Source organism: Calonectris borealis, chromosome 1, assembly GCF_964195595.1.
Source record: "Calonectris borealis chromosome 1, bCalBor7.hap1.2, whole genome shotgun sequence".
Lineage (NCBI taxonomy): Eukaryota > Metazoa > Chordata > Aves > Procellariiformes > Procellariidae > Calonectris > Calonectris borealis.
Window position 1 is genome coordinate 152,586,255 of NC_134312.1, and position 24,408 is coordinate 152,610,662.

Sequence of the window (24,408 nt, forward strand, 5' to 3'; positions counted from 1 at the left end):
GCCCGTTTATTTCCCTAGATGGGTTATAAAAGTGGTATTCCTTTCTGTGATTTTTTTTCTTATGTCAATGTAAACTCAAAGTACTATAGTAATATTAAAGATGTCCTTTCTCTGTAAAGAAAGCGTGGAGTATCTAGTTACTCTTGGATATGATTGTGTAACCACCACTTTTGTATAGTGAGGAATCTGTTTAGTCAACACACTTATTCACATGCATGGATGTTTTCAGAATCGGGACTGAAGTCACTGCTGATAGTAAAAGACCTGTGATCTTCCAGAGCTTTGTACAAGTAACATCGGAATGCTTTTTTATCAGATCAATTTGTTAAAGTTTCCTCCTTTTTATTAGGTTACAAGACCCAGCAGCTACAACAAGAAATCCCATTTTGATATTGAAGATGTTGATGAAGTTGACAAAATGGAAATTAGGTAATATAAAGCACTTTGTACTAATAAACTTGTCTCCCAAAGTTGTATAGACTCAGTTTTCAAAGTGGCAAGCATGGTTTTACTATTCGTAAATCAAGATGAGTCTTTGTCACTGTATCTGTATGCTTCTTTACCTCCACTATCCTGTAGACGTTTGCAAATGTGTGACAGTTCCTCTGGGGGAGAAATCCTCATTATTTTCCGTGGTATCCTATATACACTGTGTGTGTACTAATGTGCAGTTATCATTAAGTGCAGCCTTTTATGTCTGGGCTCCCCTTTCCTCCCTCACTTTCCCAAGAGAGCCCAGAAGCTCTGTGATGCTCTTGGTTAAAGGGTATGTTTTCTTTTATCACTTAATTTTAGCAACCCATATAAGGTCCTTCGTCCCTGAAAGGAAACCCTTGAGCTCATAGTTTCTCTGGGGCAGAGGCAGTTTCTCTTCTCTTTTGCCTGCCAGACTTTAACCCCTTCTTGCAAGGCTGGGTATGATACATGTGAAATCCATTGCACAGGAAAGAAGCAACTCTGATTTCAAAAACAAAACAACCCCATCCCACCCCCTGCCACCCACTTAGTACCATTTTAGAACCTGCAGAGACCTGTCAACAGTGTTCATGGGGAGAGGTGAACAGAAAGAGTGGAGAGGAAACAATAGGAGGTGCAAACCCTAAAGGTGTCACATGCGTCATACCGTCACATACATTGAAACTCAGAGACTTAGGCCATCTGGTGATCCGGATGCACTGTAGCTGAAAACGGCTCTATCTGTATCAGGTGATGAGAAATTCCCCTCTCTATGCTAGGATTTGGAGGAAGAAAGGTTGAGGGAGAATGGTGGCACCCCCTTCCTCCACAGGTATGGGGAGGTGGTGAGGGCTTATCTCCCAAAACATTCCCTAGTCCCTTCAGAAGCACAATTGGCTGTAAGGAGAGGAGGGGAGACCAGGAGGGGGGAACAACACTTACTCCCAGCAAGCAAGATGCATCTATGTTCACGAATGAGTGGATGAGGGCTGTTCTAATTTGAGGGTCAGCTGCTGGTTCATGTAGCCTGTTAGTATAGTATCGCAGCACTATAAGATCATTAATGGATTTGTGTTTGCCATGGCTCTGTGAGACAAGGAAGGGAAAATATTCATATGTGAGAGAGACAAGAGGTGTACTCTGTTTCTCTGAGAACATCTGCGTCAGGCAGTGCAAAGGTAGCTGGTTTAAGGGCAACCCACAGCTAATCCATAGGAGTGAGAGCAAAGGCCCAGGTTCAGTGCCATGCTGCTTTGGTGGTGTCAGTGTTTGGCAGCGCCGCAGATGACCTAGTCCTAGCACCAGACTATTTCTGCAAAGCTTTGCATGGTGTAGGCAGGTATGAAGTAACATGTCCCATATCCCATGGGATGTATGTGATGGAATAGGCAACTGAACAGTGTCATGGGAGTCCCAGTCTGGTCTTTGTAACCATGATGCCCAGCCACGCACTGATTTTAAGTGAAAGCTAGGATTCTCTGATAGTTTTGTGACTCTGGAGGGGGACCCTAGACATTGGTGGACAGTGGTTACACATTGCTTAATATTTCAGTTGTTTCTTATTTTGTACTACTGGACTAAATGGAATTATAGAGTTATCTTACTTAGTATATTTTCTGGACAAATGACTGTCTGCAATGATAATGTATGTGGAGCTGAGCTTCAGAAAAAGTTTTCATTCCTTAAAACCAACACATCACAGCGTGGTAAAGATGAATAGTTTGTGAAGAGGCTTACAAAATAGTTGGGAAAAGATTGAGCACTTAAATAATAGACAAAAGCAGATAAAGTGTTAAGTCTTGGTTGGGCAAACTCTTCGCTCAGAGGTTTTGTCCCCTATAGGACAGAGTGGTTTTGTTTCCATCTCGGGTTCCCCTTCAACCCCCGCTCACTTCCTCCAGTCTGTTTAGTCAGAGTTAGGTTGCCCCCGTGCCCTCTGGACGGATCATACAATTTATGGATTTGGGGGTTTGTTTTCTTTTTCTCTCCAGAGACAAATAACCATTCCACAGGGTAAAGAGGAGACTTAGTCTCTCATGATTTCTCTCTCAAGCTATGAAAGTTTCTCTTTTTGAGTGGGTGTAGGAAGTTGCAGGCAGGGCATATCAACACTTAGGGACCAGATGTTCTGGTGAAATTCAGTTTCCCCTCCCCCTCTCTGTTGTTTCTTTCTGTGACTACAGTCTGACCAGTTTTAGAATAACACTTGCCATAATTTTGCCTTCTGAAAACCTCAGGAAACAGTAACCTTTTAGACTCTGAGGTTTGGGTATTATGGTTTTTTAAATGCTGCTTATGCTTTGTACTCCAAGCACACAAAACAATAATTTCAGAATTTGCATGCCTGCTTTGCTTGCTGTGTAGCGTGAGATCTACCTTAAGTTGTTAGTTCCTCTCCTACAGATGCTTTGCATTGATTCTTTTCTGTAACAAATTGCTGTGGGGGAACACCCTTCGGCTGCGTATGTTTGAAAGTGTTATTGCTAGTGGGCATCTTGAAAGAATTTGGATAAGCTAGAAACCAGTAGCCTGTAAGTGCTTGGTAAATTGTAAGTTTAACTATGTGTAAATAAACTTCTCAAAAGATTCCTCTCCTCCTGAAGCTGCTTTTAGCCATCTGAATTTGTTAACAAGATAGTAAGCAACCAGATACGGAGAAAGGGGAGAGGAGGTTGAACTTTCAAAGAAGTTTTTTCCTTTTGGGGAATTCTTGCCCTGCAGAAATACTGTCAAAATATCATAGTTTGAAGAACTTAACCCAGCAGGCATGCAATGTGAGCTGATGGTATGTCTAGCATATGAAACTTGATGCATGAGACACTGTTGAGAGTTACAAGGCTCAGAGGATTTAAAAATGACATCATCTGCACTTGCATAAGGTAGGATAAACCTTTAGCAGGAATATCAACATCCATTCCTTGACAAGCCTACTGTGACTTGCTTGAGACTAGAAGGGTTGTGTAAATATGTCCATAACGGAATGGTTTTGCGCCTTATCCAAATCAAAGTTGCTCTTCTAAAAATCTTCATTATTTGAAAACCTGTTTTTTTCCCCGTATATCTTTTTTCCCCAAAGTTTAAGGCACATTCGAACTGTCACTTAGCTGCAAAATTCTCAGCTGAGCTTGTTTTAAAATAAAAATGCTTCTCAGAGGAAACCTTAAAATATGTACAGAAATAGCTACCCTGGAGTTTGAAACCCTTGCTCTGAGGTGGGTATTGTAGCATTTATCTACAAATGCCAGGTTAGACACCAGTACTTCTACTTTGAATCTCAGTGCAGGTGTTTTACATCCTAATGTTAAAGAGCATGTGAAAGGGAAGGAAATATCATCTAGAGATACATAACAGAACTTCCCAAACGTGAGGGACTGAGTGCCAAAAATTGTGTAGGCTTCAGTCAGTACTATACAGAGCGGTGGAACTGTCTTTCAAGTTTCAAGTATCTGTACAGAACTAGTTTAGGTGCAACGAATTTGTAAGCTTGACACAGTCTTCCCCGGAGCTAGAGCACTGGGAAGGACTGCGTAGGCATTCAACCTAACTCTGTAAAGCTGCCACTTAGCTGCTAGTAATCCCAAATTAGACCAGGACTGACAGTATGGAGTCCTTAAATATCTCTACACTTTTTTCCCCTGGTGCCCATTTTGCCTGTATTTTTCTATTATCTGGGATAGCTGAACAGCCCCCTGAATCTTTATTAATATCGATAGTGGAAACAGTACAGATGAGGGAAAAGTAGTCTAGATGATTTTTTCCACTGAAGTTTCATGGAGGTGAATTGCAAGTCTCCAGAAATCTCTTTACTGTTTGGAAACTATTGTTGTACTGTTTTGAGACTAACTCATAGGCTTGAGAGGAAAAAAACAACAAAATTGAAGACAAGGTTGGGACTGTTTGTTTTTAATTTTTTTATTTATTATGAATCTTTTAAAATTATTTGGTTTTATTACAGAGTTGATCTTTGGAATGCCAGTAACTTGAAGTTTGGAGATGAGTTTCTAGGAGAACTGAGACTCCCTTTGAAATTTCTTCGACAGTCTAGTTCTTACGAAGCATGGTATTTGACATTTTTCTTTTGGAGAATAAGTAGAAACATATGTCTGCTGTGAAGACTTAACAGTAATTACTGCTATGTGATAAAGTTTAAACGGATTTAAATTTATATCTTTTTTTGTAAGCAAGCCAAAGTAGTCTTAGCAAATGGAAGAACAAAAAGTTTTGATAATGTGATTAGAGATTTCAGTCTGCCTCTGTATTGCATGTGGGAGTTCTAATATTGATGATATTACTTACTGCAGTTCGTCAGCAGTGCCATAGTTTTAGTGTGTGGGGTTTTAATCATATCTACATAAATCTTTATGATCAGAACTTCCCATGTTGCAGTTGGTGCAAAATAGACTGGCAAACTTAATTAAAAAGTCTGATTCAGAACTGTCAAGAATTTGATACATATATAAATATTGTGTGTATCTCTACATTTTATATAAGTTCATGTATAGCCTGAGATAATCTTGTGTTTCAGCACAAACTTTCTGTCTTTTTTTTTTTTGCGTATCAGGTATTTCCTGCAGCCCAGAGATAATGGTAACAAGTCATTGAAACCTGATGACCTCGGTTCCTTAAGGTTAAATGTGGTTTACACTGAGGACCATGTTTTTTCCTCAGACTATTACAGTCCACTTAGAGACCTCCTGCTAAAATCTGCAGATGTCGAGGTAATTTGCTTGCACTGCTTGTTTACCTGCAGATCATCCTCACAGGGGTCTCTCTGAATGTTTGTCACTATCTTGCTGGCATCATAGTTGTGTAATTACCAGAGACTACAGCTTCTTCCTTTTCCGACCTGAGGGCCTTGTTAAGCTCTACATATCCCTGGTGCTTGTTTTCAGTCCTTGCAGAAAAGATCTTTATCTGCATGCAGTATGGTGGGTGAAGGCACACCCAGGAACACCAGTGGTTTTAACAGCAGCATATTCTCCGTGGCTTTCTAATTTTACATGTGAAAATGCAAAGTAAACTTCAGTTTGATCAATTGGTTTTTTCTTTCCTTTGGAGAGGAACAGACTTACTCTCATAATTAAAAAAAAAAAAAAAAACAAAACAAACCCAAACCAAGAACTAATTCTGAAATGTCAGAGGGTTGGACCATGTCTACCATTATGTATACTTCTAGCAGTTGTAACAAAGCTTTTATTTTTTTGGTACAAGAACTGAGTTCTGTACTTGCTGTGACTTGAAATTGAGAAGGGTTAGAGTTCTCCCTCTTCCCTTGCTTCCCAGGCAACAGCAACATTCAGTGAAAAGACAGCTATTAAAAATGGGGGGGAAAAAAGAGTCTGTCCTGTAATAGTTTTTAAATTGCTGCCCTCTTGCGATCAAAACTTGCAGCCAACAAAAACTGGAATGTAACGCCCACCCGTGTTATGTACAGGCATGCTTGAGTAACTGGCCAATGCAACTGTTGTGTGGGGTTCTGCATTAAGGAGCTAATGGGAGAGTAAGAAAGGATGTTTGTTCTCCAAAGATCGCTCAAAGTTTTTATTTCTTTCCACTGTTCAGCCTGTTTCAGCATCAGCTGCACACATTTTGGGTGAAGTTTGCAGAGAAAAACAGGAAGCAGCCATACCCCTTGTCAGGCTTTTCTTACACTATGGCAGAATTGTGCCTTTCATAAGTGCCATTGCGAATGCTGAAGTGAAGAGAACTCAGTAAGTACCAAAACACAAATTGCTATCAAACATATCTATTCTGCATTTTAGGATCCTCCACTCAGTTTCTAGAATTGTATGTAATTTCAAAAGAAACTGTTGGAGTTGTTTCTGTTCCTCCCAGCTGAGTGGCAGAGTTCTTTATAAATGCATTCACTGCTCTGAAGATCTGGTGAGTTTGATTTTAGGAGGAATTCCCATCATGTTTTGCAAAATCTACTTGCAAGACTATTGTAAGGTCTGAAAGCACAGATTTTCACTCTTCTTAGTCTTAATTATATGTGATGATAACTGTGAAATCCTACATTACCTTCAGCTGTTCGTATGAAATCATTTCAGCTTTATAGTGTGCTAATAAATAGTCTAGTGCTGAGTAAAAGCGTTTGTTGAATTTGTTCAAAACAAAAAGCAAGTTTGTTCCTAATCATGAATATTTAAGGCAAGCTGTGTGTCTAATCTTTCCAGTTAGAGGGCTGAGGAACAAAGATGGGATTGGATCTGGCAGTGGATAGCAGAAAACAAAATCTTTTTTCTATTCACTTCTTGTAAGTCTTACAAGACTTGCTGGTATGCTAACAGTTTAGTAGTGTAAGATCTAGTATTCACATCAGCAGGTCCTAAAGAACATTTGTTCTAGGCCACAAGCCTAGTGCCTATGTAGTCATGTTCTTGACTGACAGTAGAAGAGACAATTGGGAGTCAAGGGGAACGACAGGTATTGACTCTTAAAGTAACAGCTTCCTCAGTACAAAATAAAGTCTTTGTGTGGGTTGGCTTTTCTCAGAGTGTCTGAGGGATAGTTTTCCTTCCTGTAGGTAGGTGTATTTTTTCTGTGCTGCAGGTTGGCTGAAACAGCTTGGTTGCTGCAGTGTGAGGAAATTTACTGCTCCCTAGTCAGTCATGTTCTGTGATAAAACAGCAAAGATGGTGTTTGTTTTCAGGGCTTTCTGCCATTTGTAACAGGCAGTGAGCTTACTTTTTTATTAAACAAAATAATGAATCCAGCGAAGTAATTCATCCTGTTATATACTACTCGTAAATGGGTACAACTGTAGTAAGCTATTGGTGTATGTACAGAGAAGACATTGCTGTGTGTACAAGAACAAGCAAATAACTTCGTATCGAAGTTTGATCTGCTGTCAGTAGGCACAGGTTTTGATCATATGGTTGTAGATGAGATCGTTGATTATGTACCTATCTGCATAACGTAAATTGCTATACAAGGAATTGCAGGTACAAAATAAATATGAAATTACTTGCATTCTCAAAATGCAAGTAATACTAAAAAAAAAGTACACGATAGTGCAGCTAGCTAAAGCTTAACGAATCACAGTGGCCATATGTCTAGTTCAAGAAAGAATTCTGTGCAAGTGGCTTTTCAGAAAAACGTGAGAGTCTGCATGGCATCAGCTATCCACACAGTTCTCAGGGCAGAATTGGGATCTGCACTGTGTTTAATAGTGTTATCACAGGACAGTGCTGTAAGTCACTTAGAAAAGATGGTGATGTCATTGGAGCCGGTGTTTTCATCTCCCTCCCAGCTTACAAGTACTCATTTTGTAGAAGGTAGTAGGTCACATGTAATGTCCAGTGTTCTTGTGAGACTAAAATCACTGCCTTCTTCCCTTACTCAACGCTGTTCAGTAGCACATGAAAGCCGGCGCGTTTTTCCCCATTTATATTGTAAACCCCTTTGATTTGAGCCTGCGTGTTGCCATGTGTTTGGACGGTGCATTGAGCACACCGCGCTAATACAAAGAAGAAAATCTGTAGTTCCTCTGGACTTACCTTGACTACTGCTTTTCTGTTACAACCTGGAAGTCCACTAAATGCTACGTGACTGCTTTTAATGGCAGGCTGGTGTCAAAGGGAGTTTTTGTTTGTGCATTCAAACCAGATTTCCATCACCTTTCACCGCTTCTTTTATTTCCATATATTAGCAGTTTATTACAAAGAGACTAAATTACAGAAAATTGTTCACTTCCAGAGATCCAAACACCATTTTCAGAGGAAACTCATTAACTTCCAAGTGCATTGACGAGACAATGAAACTGGCAGGGATGCATTATCTGCAAGTTACACTAAAGCCAATTATAGATGAGGTAAGAGCAGTTTAGACTGTTTATTTGATAAAATGTCACTGTAAAAGGCCTTCAGGGAGCAGATACTGTTTATTCCTTCCCATTTTAAGATGACTTTGTAGGAATAATGCTTAAGAGCCTGTTTCTACGTTAAAATCCTATGTGTGAGTGTAGTGAGCTGAGTCACTCGATTCAGAAACAGTTGGATTGTATTAAAGGAAAACAAAAGTTTCCACTTATTTAACTAAATTACTGTTTTATAAAATCTAACATCTATTGTTTCTGAGAAAGTAATAATTTAGATGAATAAAGAATATATACAGCAGAAGGCTGCTGGGAAGCTATAAGTAGTACATTTCATCCAGTGGGTATAAAGGAATAAAATTATTCTTAGATAACTGTGTATATGATGCATGTATTGTAACAATGGTTTATTATCTATCCAGTCCAGAATGGTGGGTGTGTATTTTAGTGCAGTAATTGGGCAATACTTTCAGACCACAGACTTCCTTTAAATGATTTGACAATTTCTTCAGCTGTTGTTTTAATGTTTCATCAAAAGATGTCAAGTTTTTAAAGAATATAGATATACTTTCAAAGTTGACTGTTTTGGCAAAATAGGACTTTTCTTGAACAGCCTTGAGAGAGTCTTAACAAACAATTCTTCATTTCAGTTAAAGGAAGGAGTAAAACAAATTAATGCTACTTTTTGGGAAAAAAAATAAGATCACGTAATTTACATTTGATGCTTTGTTAAAAGAAAAAAATACAATTTATAAAGTTGGCTTTTGCCTTTTACCCCAAAAAACTAACAGATTATGCTTTTTACAAAACTTTTCCTACTTGAAGGTAAACTGATATATTAATTGTTCACTATATTTTTTTTCTAGATCTGCCAGGTCCATAAACCTTGTGAAATTGATCCTGTGAAATTAAAAGATGGGGAAAACCTGGAAAACAACAGGGTATGCATTAGATTTTGAAGACATAATCTTTGTTTACACTATCAAGTTTAACTGAGGTCCTCAGACGTTTGATGTTGCAAATAATTTTGTCGTTCATTAGAATACACTGGAAGCTTTCTTAACACCACTAACCGTTATAACTACTTTACAATGGCTTTACATTATGCTATAAATACAATATCTGTAGAATGTTAATCACTTCTCCCCCTGCCCTTGAGGACAAGGATAACAGCCTGTGGCTCTACTGATGACGTAGAAAATGGTGCTATGAAAAGGAACGATATGCCATACAGCCATATCACTTGATATTTGTTTTTGATAGGAATAATATTTTTACTCTTGTACTTGAATATGTGCATTTACCAAAGAAAGTATCATTGAGTGTGAGATTGTTTTGCAAGTATATAATGTTGAAAGTGAGGATCTTTTAATGATGCCATTATGAATAAAACCAGGAATAATACCACTTCCCACAGCAGAAAATGATACTAGTTTTGTCATAATCATTGCATTTTTCAGGAAAATCTGAGGCAATATGTTGATCGCATTTTTACTGTAATTACAAAATCTGGTGTAAGCTGCCCTACCGTGATGTGTGATATTTTCTTTTCACTGAGAGAATCAGCTGCCAAACGTTTTCAAGGTGAGTTTCTATATATTGTTTTATTTTACATCACTGATAGCTTTTAAATGTAGGTGTAGTCTAGCAGTCTGCATGATCCATGGTGGATTTAGTAATTGAACAGCAGGTTATCCAAAATACCATTTGGAGTGTGTATTAATGCTGGGTTTTCCTTGATTATTCATTCCACAAAGAACATGACTTTTAATGATTGCATGAGTTTTCCTTAAACATCTTTCAAAGGAAAACAGCTTTTAAAAAGAGCATTATGATGTTATGTATGTGTGGTTTCAATATTTGCAAAGTACGCTCAGTTTTCAAACATTCCGGTTTTTGTAATGGCTCATTCTGCAGACTCCATCCAGCTCAATTATTTTCTGCTCATATGTCAATCTGTAATAAAGGCCAATCTATAAATTATTGGAGTCATTGCAAGCTCATGGCCCTAGGAGGCCCATGTGCTGCAAAGGTTTTCCGGCTGTCAAGAGAGAATTCTTTCCACTCCCTCCTAGTTGTTTTGGCTCTATGAGAATGAGCAGGCAATATAAAACTGGAATTGAGCAAAACAACCAACCTGTGTATTTTCATGAAGGGAAGGAGATTACAATAAGGAAGTTTTAGAGAGAGTAGTACGAGTTCAGCTTTTAAACAGTCACTTCATATAGAGAAGCTAAAGAAAAAAGAGCCATTGATTGTGCTGTCGTGCTCTTTATTTTATGTAAAAATAAATAAATAAATTGCATTTTCAGTAATTACCAACTGGAATAGACACATTAGGACTCTGTACAGCACTTGTGCTTGGGGCTATAACTAGATAACTGAGAGTTGGCCTCTGTGCTGAACGTTTCATAAACTATGTCATTTATTCATCATACTTTAGTTGCATAGATGGAATAGCAAATGTTTGTATTAAATGCCCTGTGCAGTGGAAAAGTGAATGGTGTTCTCCTTGTAGCCTGTGTCATGAACTCACTGCTTTTTAAAAGGCTGTCATTGACATTTCCTTGGTTTATGCTAGCCTATCTCTGGCTCCAAATCCTCCGTCATCAGTTAATCCTGTAACTCGCAAATATGTACGTTTCCAGCACATGCTTGACTTAGCTTTCTGAAGGCATTCTGATAATTTAAGAAGGTTTTTAAGGAAGCATTATTGAAATGCTGAGTAGAGGTCTGGTTTTTTAATAGGTGACCTAGATGTGAGGTATACAGCTGTCAGCAGCTTTATTTTCCTGAGATTCTTTGCTCCTGCCATTCTTTCTCCAAACCTCTTTCAGCTTACACCACATCATCCAGTAAGTACTGTATCAATTTTTTCTAGCTATGTATATGGTTTTGTCACCATAGTCTGTCAAGATTCTTTCTTCAGTTCTTTTAATAGCCTTTAGAAGAAGTACCTTTGTTAATTCAAAGATCTGCTATGTCTGTCTTGGGTATGAAGCATATGTTGAATGACTGTGCATGTGAAGAACTTGGGAGGTATGGGAGGAACAGTGAAATTTAAGGACAAAGTAGATGGTCTAAGCAGGTGTGGAAAAGATGGTCACTGCTTCATTTTTGCTGCATTACATTAATGCTGGATTGATTGTCAGCAATGTTGAAAGTGTTTTGGATGTTAAGCAACTTATCCAAGACTTTTAGTAGTTCTTATTGGGAGGGGGAGGACCTGGACAGTCTTCAAGATAGAAATCTCTCTTTTTGTTTTGCAAGTGATTGTCTTTGGCTCTCTGAAGAGTAATAGCGTAGCTATGAAGCATGATGGCTTAAGAGTCAAAAGCCTTTAAAAAAAGCAACTCTTTTCCTGTAGTGTTTTATTGGGTCTTTTCTAGTTTTATGTTGCTTTTCTGCAAGTGAAATAAGAAAGAAGAAATGTTGTTTATCTTCCTCTGTTCCATATTTTAAATAGCTAGTCCATATAATATTGTTTTCTTTCCTAGGATCCTCAGACTTCTCGGACTTTGACACTTATCTCTAAAACCATTCAAACGCTAGGCAGCCTATCAAAATCTAAATCTGTAAGTATGCCATTTTAATTTAAAGGCTTAATTCAGGAAAGTGATTTTCTTTTTTGTTTTTTTAATCTTTTATCACTCATTGTAATTAAGCCTTTAAAATGCTTGAGTTGCACTAGGCTTATGCAAAACTGGTTATGATTGCTTTGATTATAAGCCTCTCATGCTCACAGGAAAACTAAATCTGTCTTAATCTGAACTAGATTTTAGTAAAGCAAAATTGTGTGACCAGCCTAGAAGTCTGTTCCAGGGCTTTTCATTCCTTCCTTCTGGAAGATAGATAGTGATCAGGAAAACCCGTGAAGTTCTCTATTTGCCTCCAGTACATGAGAGCAGTTCAACAGGGCTTTACAGATTGTTTCAGCATTTTAAAGCTCAACTGAGAAGAATCGCTCAGTAAGGGGAAGGGCTATGCTTTTCTTTTCATACCAGTTCAGTTTTCTGCCAGTCAGTGGTGAGATTAGATCTGAATGCCCATGCTCTGGATGTTTGATTGAAATAAAACTTGTGTACCTAGGGCACCACACTGCTATATCTGGTGATAATTTGGGGTCGCTGGTGGTCTAGTTATGATTCACGCAGGCAGCTATGGATGAATCTGTATCTCAATTATGAATCCTTTGAGACAACAGAATTCCTTCTCTCACACTTTTTGTCAGCTTCTTTTAGGACCAAGGTTAAAAGCCAAAGAGGAAGTTTGAAGCTTTTGAAGAATAGATTATTAACTATAGTAACGGAACATTTTAAATGCATTCTGCTACCTTTTTGAAATAAAAATTTGGTGCTACTGAATGTGTGCTGTACAACATGAAAGTAGCGCTTTGCTTATTTTACCTCTGGCCTCTTATCTGTGGTGGCTTGCCTTATGGTCTACTGCTGTTAACAATAATATTTTCTGAATAAACTGTATTATGATATGCATGATTTTGGCTTTGTATTTCAGGCCAATTTCAAGGAATCCTACATGGCTACTTTTTATGACTATTTTAATGAGCAGAAATATGCAGATGCAGTAAAAAATGTAAGTAATGCATGTGAATGTTCTGAAAATCCTGCTGCGTTGTTGAAGCTGATGCTCGGAATCCTAGAATGTAATACATACTGTTGGTAAACCAGGAAGCGTGTGCTGGAAAAAGCAGCCTCCTGATAACTGTAATATTCAAGAAATTTTTATCAAATTATGTGCGTGTCAATAGTAGAATCTCCTTGGATCTATTTCTACTTACTAATTAGGTTGGATTAACAAGCTGCTGCTTAGAGCTTGAGACATATGCATGCTTCATAGGATGCTATAGATCTGTGATGAAAATTGCTTAGTCGAAAAGGAAGTGAAAGATACGTATAACAAAGGAGAAGCACAAGAAGTGTTGGTCATCTGCAGTTTTTCTGCTTAAGAGCATTTGTGCTATTTTTAGTTTACAAACCAGGAAACCTCCCAAATCCCTCAAGCTTCTGCCATTACCTTCTGTTTAACTATTTTTACAATATTTTCTTGTAGCTCTGTGCTGTACAAATGTTAAAGATTTTAATTTGGATAGTGTGGTACTGTCATTTTTATCTATGCTTTTTGTTCACCTTTTAGTTTCTAGATTTAATTTCGTCTTCGGGAAGGAGAGATCACAAGAGCATAGAGCAACCTATATTGCTTAAAGAAGGGTAAGCATGCATGTGCAACAAAACCCTCTACTTGTGTGCTTGCTACCATTCTAAGGCAGCTATCTTTTTTTCCGCCACCCCTATTCCATCCATGTGTTCAGAGGAGAATGTAGAAAGATTCTTTGTGTTGCTATTTCTACTCTCTGTGGCTGCTATAGCTGATTTCAACATCTTTTCATTTGATTTAAACATCTTAATTTAAGTATGTTTTGAAATAAGTGGAGGAAAAAGAAGCCTGTAGAACTTAATTAGCACAGCTAAGGCAAAATAAACTTAAATCAGCATTGTGTTAAAATCAAGTTGATTTTTTTTTTTCCCCGGAACTCCAGTGAACAAAAGCTGTAAAATTCCACTGTGAAGGCAGATACTGAATATCTTAGTGAGGGCAAAGCCTGCAAATGGAATTTGCTTTTGCTGCCCTGTAAGATCCATATGCTAATCATTATCATGGACATTTCAAGGAAAATTGGAGATGCACTTGGAACAGTTTCTAATTTAGTACCTTTCTTTTTTTTGGAAGCATGTTCCATATGCCATATTAGTTTTAGATACTAATTGTTGACATTTTTTGTGCAACAAAACTGAGTTGCTACGATCATCTAAGTGCTCTGTGGGAACGGCTTCTTTGAGCTGGGAGGAAGAAAGTAAAAAATCCAGATTCTTCCTGTCAGAGCTCAGTAAGCTGAGCTGCTTGAAAGTAACCTTTCATGGTAGCTCTAAGTCATGCAAAAATTAGGTTTTTGGTGAAAACATGACTACCCCTTCCAGTTAGCCTCTGCAGTTCACTTCTCTTCTCCGATGAGCGTCTGTCCCTAGAAGCAAGTTTGTCTATTTTAATTCTGTACATTTATCATTCTTTTGTTTTTGAAAATAAATGTATAGTATGTAACATTTTCCCTCTAACTCTAAAACATTCTTTTTTCTGCCTCTGTCTTTCTTTTGCTCCTGTCTGATTTTTTTCTGTCTTTTCTTGCTCGGCCTGTGGTTGCTGTTGTAAGGACTCTTAAACTAACAGTAAAGAAAGTTGATGGTAATAGTTCATGCAGGTAAGATGGTAGGGGCAGTTGGTGCTTTGCTGTAGCTACCAGCTGACAGCATGTCCTTCCTTCGCAGCAGTAGACGTGTCTGACTTAACTTTGGGGAGGAAGTACTCTGTTTAACAATCCTGAAATGCCAGCAGAGAACATTTTGTTACCTATTTCTTGATGTTGACTAACTCTTTTTTTTTCTTTTTTTTTCCTTTTTTTTTTCCCTTCCTTAAAACAAAAACCTGCTGTAAATAGAGAATAAAGGACTTTTATCTGTAGACAGAGGCTCCAAGAAGCACTGAGATTTGCTTAATATTCCGTGTATAGATCCCAGTCAACTCACTGGAAGTGATTAAGAAGTGGCCATACATTTTCTAGGCACTTCTTGAGTGGCATTCATGTAAATTGTTCTCAAGGTTAAGGAGTGGCCTTCAGCTGCCTATTTTTCCTGACATTTTGCATTATTGCTATGTTATATCATGGGGAGTGGATGGGAATTTTCACAGCCTTTGATTTGATTCTTCTCCAAATTGATTGGCCAACTAGTGGGGTTTCTATTTGCCTTTGCAATGTTTTTGTTTGCTTTTGTTTTTTTAATCTATCTTGGCTTCCATTAAGAGTATCTAGATGGAAAGCTATAGCGTATGTACTTTTGAATGAGCGTACAGTACCAAAGATTAGTCACTGACACTTGGGTTTGCTGGCATTGATCATGCCATCTCTGCTTAACAGCTATCTGCATGATTTTTTCCAAAAGGAAGAGAATTTAAAGGAGAACTAGTGCTGCCATTCTTTTAGGTGAAGGGGGCATGCTGATCCTTCCGAGCAAGGCTAAGACAGATCCAAACTCAGGTCTACCATAAACATGGGAAGAAACAGTATCTCCAACCACCCAGCACTGAAACGGGTTTCATCTTAGCCTTTTTTTCCCCTTGTGCTTCTGGCTATTTGCTCCGACTTCTCACACATTCCGTGAATGTTAGAAACAAAGAAGTCCTTTGAATTCACCTTATAACTTCTGTGGCTTTGAAAGCTTGTCACCTATCTGTGGGAAATAAAAGTACATTCTTCTCTTGGCTATGTCAGCTATGAAGAATGTAATTAGAAATGTGCTCTTAGTTCTGCAGTATGGAGTTTGCATTTTTCAAAGAGGGAGACTCTGTAGGAGTTAGGAGTTTTAAGTCACCTTTTAAGTGTTGGCATGAGAAGGAAGAGAAACTAACTTGAAGAGCATATTGTCCAGCCCAGGGATATCTGCTCTTCCCTTGAAATTTGCCTTAACCTTGAAATATGAAGACTATCACCAGTGGGCCTGAATCATATGGTTTTATTAAATATTTCTCAAGTAATCCAAGAATAAGGACCAAGACAGTAACTGTCTGACCATTTTAAGAATGAGAGAGGTGTGTAACTATAACTGGTTTAAAAAAAAATCTGTTGCTGTATACAGTCCTTGTTAGCTTTTGCCCACACAACTTGGAATGGGCAGCAGGCACCAGCCCAGCTGGTTACAAAACAGTTAAAAATCTGGAGGAACTTGGGTTTCTGTTTGAGCTTTAAACAGACCTGCGGTTCAGTTAGATGCAGTGTAGTTGTCTCTGACTGAAGATACCAGAAACGAGAAACAGTATTAGCTGTTCTAAGCATTTTAGCTCAGCTATTGAAAATCTTCAACCAAATCATTTGCTGTTCTCTCTGTGTGCTCTTTGTGCTGTATAGCGCCTTCCTACTTGATAAAAACTACTCTGTAGTAAGTAGTTTTTACTGGCTCCATTGTACAATTCTGTATTTGGCACAATAGTTAATGTAATGTGTAGAGCAGCTGTTATCAACTCTACTGCGTATGCGTACACATTTTTTTCCACCAAAAGTGATGCTGAGCATGAAGTATGAAGTCACTAGGGTTTCCAAAGTCACCTTGAAGCTTTTGGATTGATTTAGTGGTTAGGAAGGTGGTGGATGCATCACAGTTTCTTGTAAACTAGTTCAAGTTTGAAATTAATTAAAACTGACAACTCACTAAATGAACGCCCCTCCTCTGCCAAAAAAGTGGGTATGGGGGCTTCTAGCTTTCAGCTGTCAGATTGCTTTGTATGTTATTGAAAACGCGTTTCCAACTGCAGCATCAATGTGCAATTGCAAATGGAGCTGTGGAACATAGTGATTTTATTTCTAGAGCTTGAGAGTGACTAAAGCATGTAAGGGTACAGTCCCTGTGCTCCAGAGGCCTTACACCTGCCTTTTAATTATTAAACATACTTTAAACCTTTTGAGCTTTCTCACAGCTTTAAAAAAAAAAAAAAAGCTTGTAGAGGTAACATGTCAAGCTTAGCAGAGCAGTACTAACCGTATTCTGCCCTTTTTCTGCTATAGTAGGAAACCATTTAGCTGGATTTGTAACTGAGAAAAAGGCACAAGCTGCAGTTCAGCTAACTAACTAGAGCACTTATGTAGACTACAAGTCAAGCTACGTGTCTTGCCCCTTATCTAGATCTAGAAAAAGGACGGGCTAAACTAACAGATGCACTAAACCTATCCAAATGTGACTTTCCTTTTCTTGTCAAGACAAGGCCTCAATAATTAGAAAACACTGTGTGTCCCCTCCTAAAGCTTCACAAGTGCCATCATGTATGTGTGTATGTATATGTATATATGTATAAATCTATATACATAAATACATGTTTTATATGTATGCATATATTTATATGCATGTATATATAAAATCTGATGTATTGTAACAACTGTTGTCCTGGTTACTAGGTTCATGATCAAGAGAGCACAAGGAAGAAAACGATTTGGTATGAAAAACTTCAAGAAGAGATGGTTTCGCCTGACAAACCATGAGTTTACCTATCAGAAAAGCAAAGGTAACAAAGGTTTGCCCGTCTTTTTTTGATACATTAAAGTGAAGATTAAACATAAGGATTGTGTAAGAACAGAAAATTGAGATCTAGATCTGTAACTGTAGAAGGCAAAGTGCAGGCAAGTCTGTCAGCCTGTATGTTCTTGCCCCTTTTGTCTATACTGACTGTTAGAGAAGCTTCTTGGATAGCATAGTACCCTATAAATTAGCAGAATATTTGATAATATTTGTCTAATATCAGTTATCAATATCATCTGTAGGTTTCACAGTTACATAGTAGATTGTCCAGGGAAACAAAACTCAGGATACAAATACCTTATGCTGGGATTTGGGTTTGTATTGAACATTGTCAGGTGCATCTCAGCTTGTTCTCATAAATTTTGTAGCCTTGGCACAACTGGCTGCAGTAGGCAGGGATTTGCCTGCAAGCTTTGAACTTGCAAAAATGTGTTCACTTAATGTTGCCTAATATCAAGGATTTTGCTTTTTGCAAATTGTTCCTCTCTGTTCGGTAGTACACAACAAATACTACTTCCCTCCATCATATAAATACATAGGGAGTGAGAAAGATAAGGAAACATGTTCAGATCATGCCAGTCATCATTTCACACTCAACTTCGAGATCTTACGTCACCACCATCAACCTAGTTCAGTTGAGCTGACAGGAATGATTTCTTTCCTTGTCACCTTCTCAGGAAATATACTGCATCCTGCTGTAGTAGTCAGTTTCTAAGAGGTTTGCTAGCATAATGTAGTGCAGCTGAAAACAGAAATGAACTTAAGATAATACTTAAGGACCATGCTAGTAAATCCCTGCTGAGTGAAAGATTTTTTTTTCTTGTGCAGTCAAAATGATCTTCAAAGGAACTGAATCAGCCCTTAGAATAAGGCAAGACAGTGAGGTTGAGTTGTGAATAAGTTGCTCAGTATCTCTGTCTCTGTGTGTTCTGCAGGTGATCACCCTCTGTGTAGCATTCCAATTGAAAACATTCTGGCAGTGGAAAGACTGGAGGAGGAATCCTTTAAAATGAAAAATGTAAGTAGGTCATCTTCATTAATTTACTGGTCTAGATCCACCAGCCTAATCGCCTTTTTCCCTTTTGTAACCTGGATTGAGTTTCTGTTGAAAGATGTACAACCACAGCTGCTTGTTCTGTATATAGTAACAGGAGTTTCCAAAAGTACAGCCCATTCAAATTCTTAACAGCCCAGTCAGCAGTCTTTGAGTTTCGTGATCTGCAGCACACACTGACCACTGCTGATCAGCTGTTTGGGCTCCGTAATGTCAGACACAGGTAAGATAATCGAGTCCCTGCCCTTTCTGTCAGACCTCTCTGTTGGGAAGGAACTGGCTGCTTATAATTGTGAGGGATCACATCTTCTTTCTTAGCTATTAGGGTTTCTTTATTGGTTAATGAAAGTGCATATATATTTGGGTAAGATCATGTGCCAAAACATCATCTGTGCCTTGCCAGTATGGTTTAGCATTTTGATTGCCACATTAGGGAATAAAATACAGCTGTATTTCTCATGCATGGAACACTACTGCCAACTTCTGTATGCGAGACATACCATCCATTGTGTAAGAACAGTTCTTAGACATGATCAGTTTAGGTGATGTTGGGAGCCTTTTTCATACTTCTCTGCCTGTAAAGCTGAGTACAGTCCATAAAAAGTTTTATTTAAAAGTAAACAAAAAACCAGCTCGGTGTTTTCCAGTTCTAAACATGCATCTACTAAAGACTTCTTTATACACCTAAATCATTGTGACTTTTAGCTTTTCTGCTTTTAAGTCTTTCCTGCCATCTGCACTGCTTGTGGACACTATGCAGGGCAGTGCTCAAACCTGCCCTAGATATTAGGTTCCTCAGTCAGCACTTTATTAAAGTGAAATATAATGCTTGACTCCTCAGTATTTTCCTTGTTTTAGGTACTATTTTGGTAGCATATCTCTCTCTGTTAAAAGATGGAATAAGTTTCAGTTCACTTGCTTCTAGAGCACATCTTCATTGTACTGTAGCTGGCTCTGGTGTTTATAACTATTGTTAATTCCATAGGCAAAAGCAACCAAGCTGCAAAATAATTCTCAAGCTATCAGAAGGCAGCTGTAACATGTGATGAACTGTTGCCAACTGTACTCTGCAAAATAACTTGATTGAACTAAAAGTAGCCACACAGTTGAGATAAAATTTACTGTTTGTGGAAAGGAGCTGAGCTATAATTCTGATCAACTCTTCAGTGACAGCAGTCTTAAACTTACGCTGAATCTACTGGGCTAGAATGCATCCAAAATATCCCTTTATTGTGAAGATTTATTATAGGGAAAATATCCCTTTATTGTTAACATCAGAAACTGGGCTACTTTGGTTGCTTAAATTCAGTATTACTTAGGAAATGAAGGTGACTACATCCATTCTGGAAAGTAAGGCTCAGAGTCTTTCCATAAGCAGTAGAAAATACCATTATCACCTTCCCATGCTAATATATTCCCATTTATCTTGCCATACATAAATAGAATACTGCAGCAAGAACAGAATTCTCAAAACACCACAGCAGATGTATTTGCAATGGATATTCCATCATGGGTGCTAAGTGTGATTAAAGATCCACATTTTCTATAAATACTCTCTATGTATCTGTGCTCTGAATTGCACCAAGTGTGTCTTCCTCACTCCTGATAAATCTGCCTGTCTGGCAGTAAGGCCAGTAGCCTTCACCTTCCTTAAGCAGAGTTTGGGGAATGTGGGGGTGGCTTTAAGTACTGTTCAGGTCTTCTGTGTTGTTTGAGAAGCAACTGGTGGTTTTGGTAGTGTAAAGGTCTTGCAACCACTTGAAATTCTTGGCTTAGTTGTGGGCTTCTCAGTAACAGTTGCCATATGTTAGTTCACTTAGATTGGTATCCCCTTACACAAAGCCATACTCCTTAAATCTGTTCCTTTGTTGTAATGCAGAAGGCTCCATTTACCCCAGCAGGACATTAAAATTCTTTTCCCTGTAGTTCTGTGTTAACAGAGGGTTGAGCTGCACGCTCCTGTCTTCCTCGTTCCTTCCTTCCCTATTCCGCAAACTCAAATTGCCAGTTATGTCCCGAAAAATTTTCTTAAAAGGACTCTTTCTTTGGTGTCTATTTTGGCAGAGCTGGACTGATCACATTAGCAGCTCCTACACTGCTCTTGTGTGTTGCACCTTTCTAATTATTGGCTGACATCTATAAGGATACTAAATCCAGGGAAACTGACTGTTGGAGCTTTCCCTTTCCTGTTAGAAGAGACATTGTATAATTAAAAAACCTGTTCATTCACAAATTAGCAAGTATATTTGCAAGCTGCTTTGCAGGATGTGCACCTAAAAGTGTCACAAGGGAAAAAGAGATTGCACCTGGTGCCACTCTGCAATGTTCTCCTGACCAGCGAGGTGCAGAATTCAGGCCAATGTTTCAGGTCTTCATAATAGACAAAAGTGAATTTCAATTTTGGTGGGGTTTTTGGTTTTTTGGTGGGGTTTGGGGTTTTTTTGGTGCCTCTTTGTTTTTCTTTTTAAAGTAACACAGAGAAACTGGCTGTTTGGAAAATAATATTCCACATGATACGGACAGTGTAATGTCTAATGATTTGAATAATCAAATGAAGAAGTAGAGGGAGGGAAGGATAATACAGGAATATCTGAGAGAGAGAGGAAAACCCATTAAAATTAAGTATTTGCAGAAGCCAGAGGAAGTGAAGATGGTTGACATTTGCCTTTCCAAAATTTGCAGTTAAGATCACTAACTTGACCTTAGTTATCTTCAGTGCATGATCGGTATAATTGAGTAATAAGGCTGTGCATCAGAAACTTGCTTCTTCAAGAGGAGGAAAATAAATGTGATTGTGCCATTTTAGGTTGCAAGCTGTTTTGAACAGGCAGGAGAGCTCTAGTTTAGATTTTCAGTGCCCAAGCCGTAATGCAGAATTAATGTGTAATTATTTGAACCACCCTATGGCGATTAAAGAGAAACTGTATTGCTGTGATATGCTAGTAGCAGCTATAGTTGGGTGCAGAAGCATGGAAGTTATTAAAAGGAAAGAATCATACTGAAATAGGTGTTAAAAAGACTAGACATATGGCAGTATTAAAGCAAAGCTGTCACTAAGGTTGGATCCAAACTCTCGTTTTTCTCTTTTCTGCCCCCTGCTGACTAGCATTTCCTTTCAGCCCTGCATTGGGTCCCTCTGTCAGCCATCCAAAACTTGGAGCTGCAGCATTACTAAAATTGCATCCCTGAGACTGAAAACAAATCTTGTTGAGGCCCAACCAGCAAGTTGATATTAGCTGTTTGTAAATCATCTCCTACAGAAACAGTATCTTACTCCTTGTACCAGGTGAAAGGTCTTGTTGTTTTAAGGGCGTATTTGCTGCTTGGTTTTGTGTTGAAATGTATTTATTGGTGCATTCTTTTAGTATGCTGTGTTTTTCCTTCAATAAATCATCAGTCTGAGCCCAGTCTTAGGTTGACTGACTCATTCTGGTGGTTTATACTGCAGCTTGTTTCCTTATTTGCAGATGTTCCAGGTGATCCAGCCTGAAAGAAGAGTCTTGTATATCCAAGCAAATAATTGTGTGGAGGCCAAGGACTGGATTGATATCCTCACCAAAGTCAGCCAATGCAACAAGAAGCGCCTCACGGTCTACCATCCCTCTGCCTATCTTAATGGCCACTGGCTTTGCTGTAAAGCTACTGCAGATAATACTCCTGGCTGCACACCCTGCACAGGGTAAGGATTGGTGACAGGCCGTTGATCTAGGTATTGCCAGGGGAATGTGTGTTTCTGCAGTGTGACTTGCAGCTATGTAATTACCAAGAAGATCTGCTAGGTGTGCAGGTGTCATCGCATTTTCAAAGGCCATCTTTATTGTTAGTTCTGATACTGTCAGTATCTGCATATCTTGGTCAAAATGTTGGAATTCTTAGGGTTCAAGACATTGATAGGAGTCGACTGTGGGATAAGATACTTTGGTTCTGATCGTCTGTCATTGGTAAAAATGTCAGAAATCTCTTCAACGTCCTGTTTGTAAATTCCTGAAACAGACAATCATCTGCTGCTAGATTTAATTCTAAACTGATCTTTTCCTAAGGGGCCCACTCATGCGCTCTATTAAATGAAGAGATACTGTCTGGTTCGTAGGAAACTATTTTCATCCAAAATGAGAGAAGCAACAAGTCTGTAGTGGTAGTTAGTCTCAGAATATAAGACCTGGACGGTTGGGAGTTCAGTGCTTTGGCTCCTCCATCTGGTTATAGCAGACTAATTCACCAAAATGTCTGGATACTGATACAGTCCTCTCTTTCAAGTCAGAGTGAAAGCGTGCTGGATAAATCTAGGCATGAAGAAGTTTGAACTTGCCTACCTTTTCTTTTGGGAAAAATAGGAAGCTTTGAGCTCCATTATATACAATCTGTTGGCTTTCACAAGTACGCACTTGTGGTGGTGCATTCATACCCCCCTTCTTCCCTGGGCCACTTGTTGATCTGGGCCGCTTGTTGATCTTCCATTCTTGTTAAGTGCTTTTTATGCCATAATATACTGTTAGCACATAACTTCTGCCTCTCTTCCTGATGCCTTACAGAGGCCTGCCAGCAAATATACAACTGGATATAGATGGAGATAGAGAAACTGAGCGCATCTACTCTCTTTTCAACTTGTATATGCCAAAATTGGAGAAAATGCAAGGTGAGGATGAAAGATCATTGCATTTCCAATACACTTAGCAAGGCAAAAACAGCTGTGAAAAATTGTATGTTCTAGCTAGACCAGCCTTGCGAATCACATCCTAAAACACAGTGGCCATTATTTAACTTGTTTCCCCTTCTGCTGTCTTGTGGCAGTTGTGTGAATTATTTTTGGTGCAGTGTGCAGTCTCATAGTCTGTACAAAGTTCTTTGCGTAATAAACAGTTGTTTGAAATACGGTCTTAACCACAGCACCCTAAAATAGCATAGGCACAGAGCATTGCTTGGATGCTCTGAATTGACAAATCAGAGTGTGCACTAAACCAGAAGTTTACTGATCCTGAAAAGAAGTACCAGCAAAGTTGAGGTTTCAGTGGAACATGGTTTTGTGTTACCAGAAGTCATGTGCGCATCCCTGATTCAGATCCCAAGAACAGGCTGGATACAAATCGTTTCTCAGGAAGGCTCTTTCAGAATTATCGGCGGAAGGTGACCTGTGGATGTCTGTGAAATGTTGAAAAGTGAAGTTTAGGGTAGGAAAACCTCAGGAGCTGAGGGGAGCAGAGATGTGACATGAAGGATAAAAGAAAGAAGAGACAGCAGAGGAAGTTAGTACTAGTAGGCATGCCAAGAAAAGTATCCGGTGTACATGGTGCCAGACTCGAAATCCCAATTTAGCACAAGGAGTGGCAGGGAAGCCTTCACTGTGGCACTGATCTTTAAATAGGACTTTATTTTATAATATGAGATAAGCCAGTGGTGTCAAACACACAGACTGGAAAGCACTTTAATCCATTCCTGGCCGCCGTGCAATGGCAAACTTAAGATCCCCACCACTTCCGAGCTGTCTGAACCAATGCCCAGCTTTCCCCTGTTCCGAATCCGCGCTGCCAGAGCCAGCATCGAGTTTCAGTGTCGGGGAAAAGGACGCAGGTCTGGCGCAGACAGTGCAGCAAGGGGAAGGTAACTCCAAAGCTGAGACTGAGACAGCAGTAAAGCTAGAAGGCTAGGGAGAAATAGAGACAAAGTAAAATATTCTCTCTCCCCTTCTAATACGCTCGGCTACAATGCAGAAGTAGATCAAGTGATGAATGTGTTGCAAATGTTCATGTGTAATCAGTGTCCTGATCTCTTAGCCGGGAGGGCTCCCTGGTGAGATAGGAAGGGAGTATGACTTGCCCCTTCTTAGGATATGTCCTTAAGCAGGCAGCCAGGCAGTAGTCATGAGATAATTCTGCTTATGCTTATTGTATGAATCTTTCAGGGGTAACGTGGTAAAACATCTTGCGTGACTACTTCAACCTGAAATT

The 24,408-nt window shown here is 38.9% G+C and overlaps 1 protein-coding gene across 3 annotated transcripts in view; it reads left to right on the forward strand.

Moving 5' to 3' along the window:
• The window catches only part of RASA3 (RAS p21 protein activator 3), a 135,491-nt gene that overhangs the window by 107,910 nt on the left and 3,173 nt on the right, over positions 1–24,408 (forward strand). For 2 of the 3 annotated variants that reach the window (XM_075136512.1, XM_075136528.1), the window contains exons 8-22: positions 350–429; positions 4,412–4,516; positions 5,018–5,174; positions 6,019–6,167; positions 8,155–8,269; positions 9,139–9,213; positions 9,733–9,856; positions 11,021–11,127; positions 11,770–11,847; positions 12,788–12,865; positions 13,427–13,500; positions 17,289–17,404; positions 18,345–18,427; positions 21,931–22,142; positions 22,996–23,099. In XM_075136512.1, the coding sequence (XP_074992613.1) occupies positions 350–429; positions 4,412–4,516; positions 5,018–5,174; positions 6,019–6,167; positions 8,155–8,269; positions 9,139–9,213; positions 9,733–9,856; positions 11,021–11,127; positions 11,770–11,847; positions 12,788–12,865; positions 13,427–13,500; positions 17,289–17,404; positions 18,345–18,427; positions 21,931–22,142; positions 22,996–23,099 (1,657 nt within the window). The remainder of the gene's footprint in view (positions 1–349; positions 430–4,411; positions 4,517–5,017; positions 5,175–6,018; positions 6,168–8,154; positions 8,270–9,138; positions 9,214–9,732; positions 9,857–11,020; positions 11,128–11,769; positions 11,848–12,787; positions 12,866–13,426; positions 13,501–17,288; positions 17,405–18,344; positions 18,428–21,930; positions 22,143–22,995; positions 23,100–24,408) is intronic. The other variant, XM_075136519.1, reaches the window with a different exon arrangement.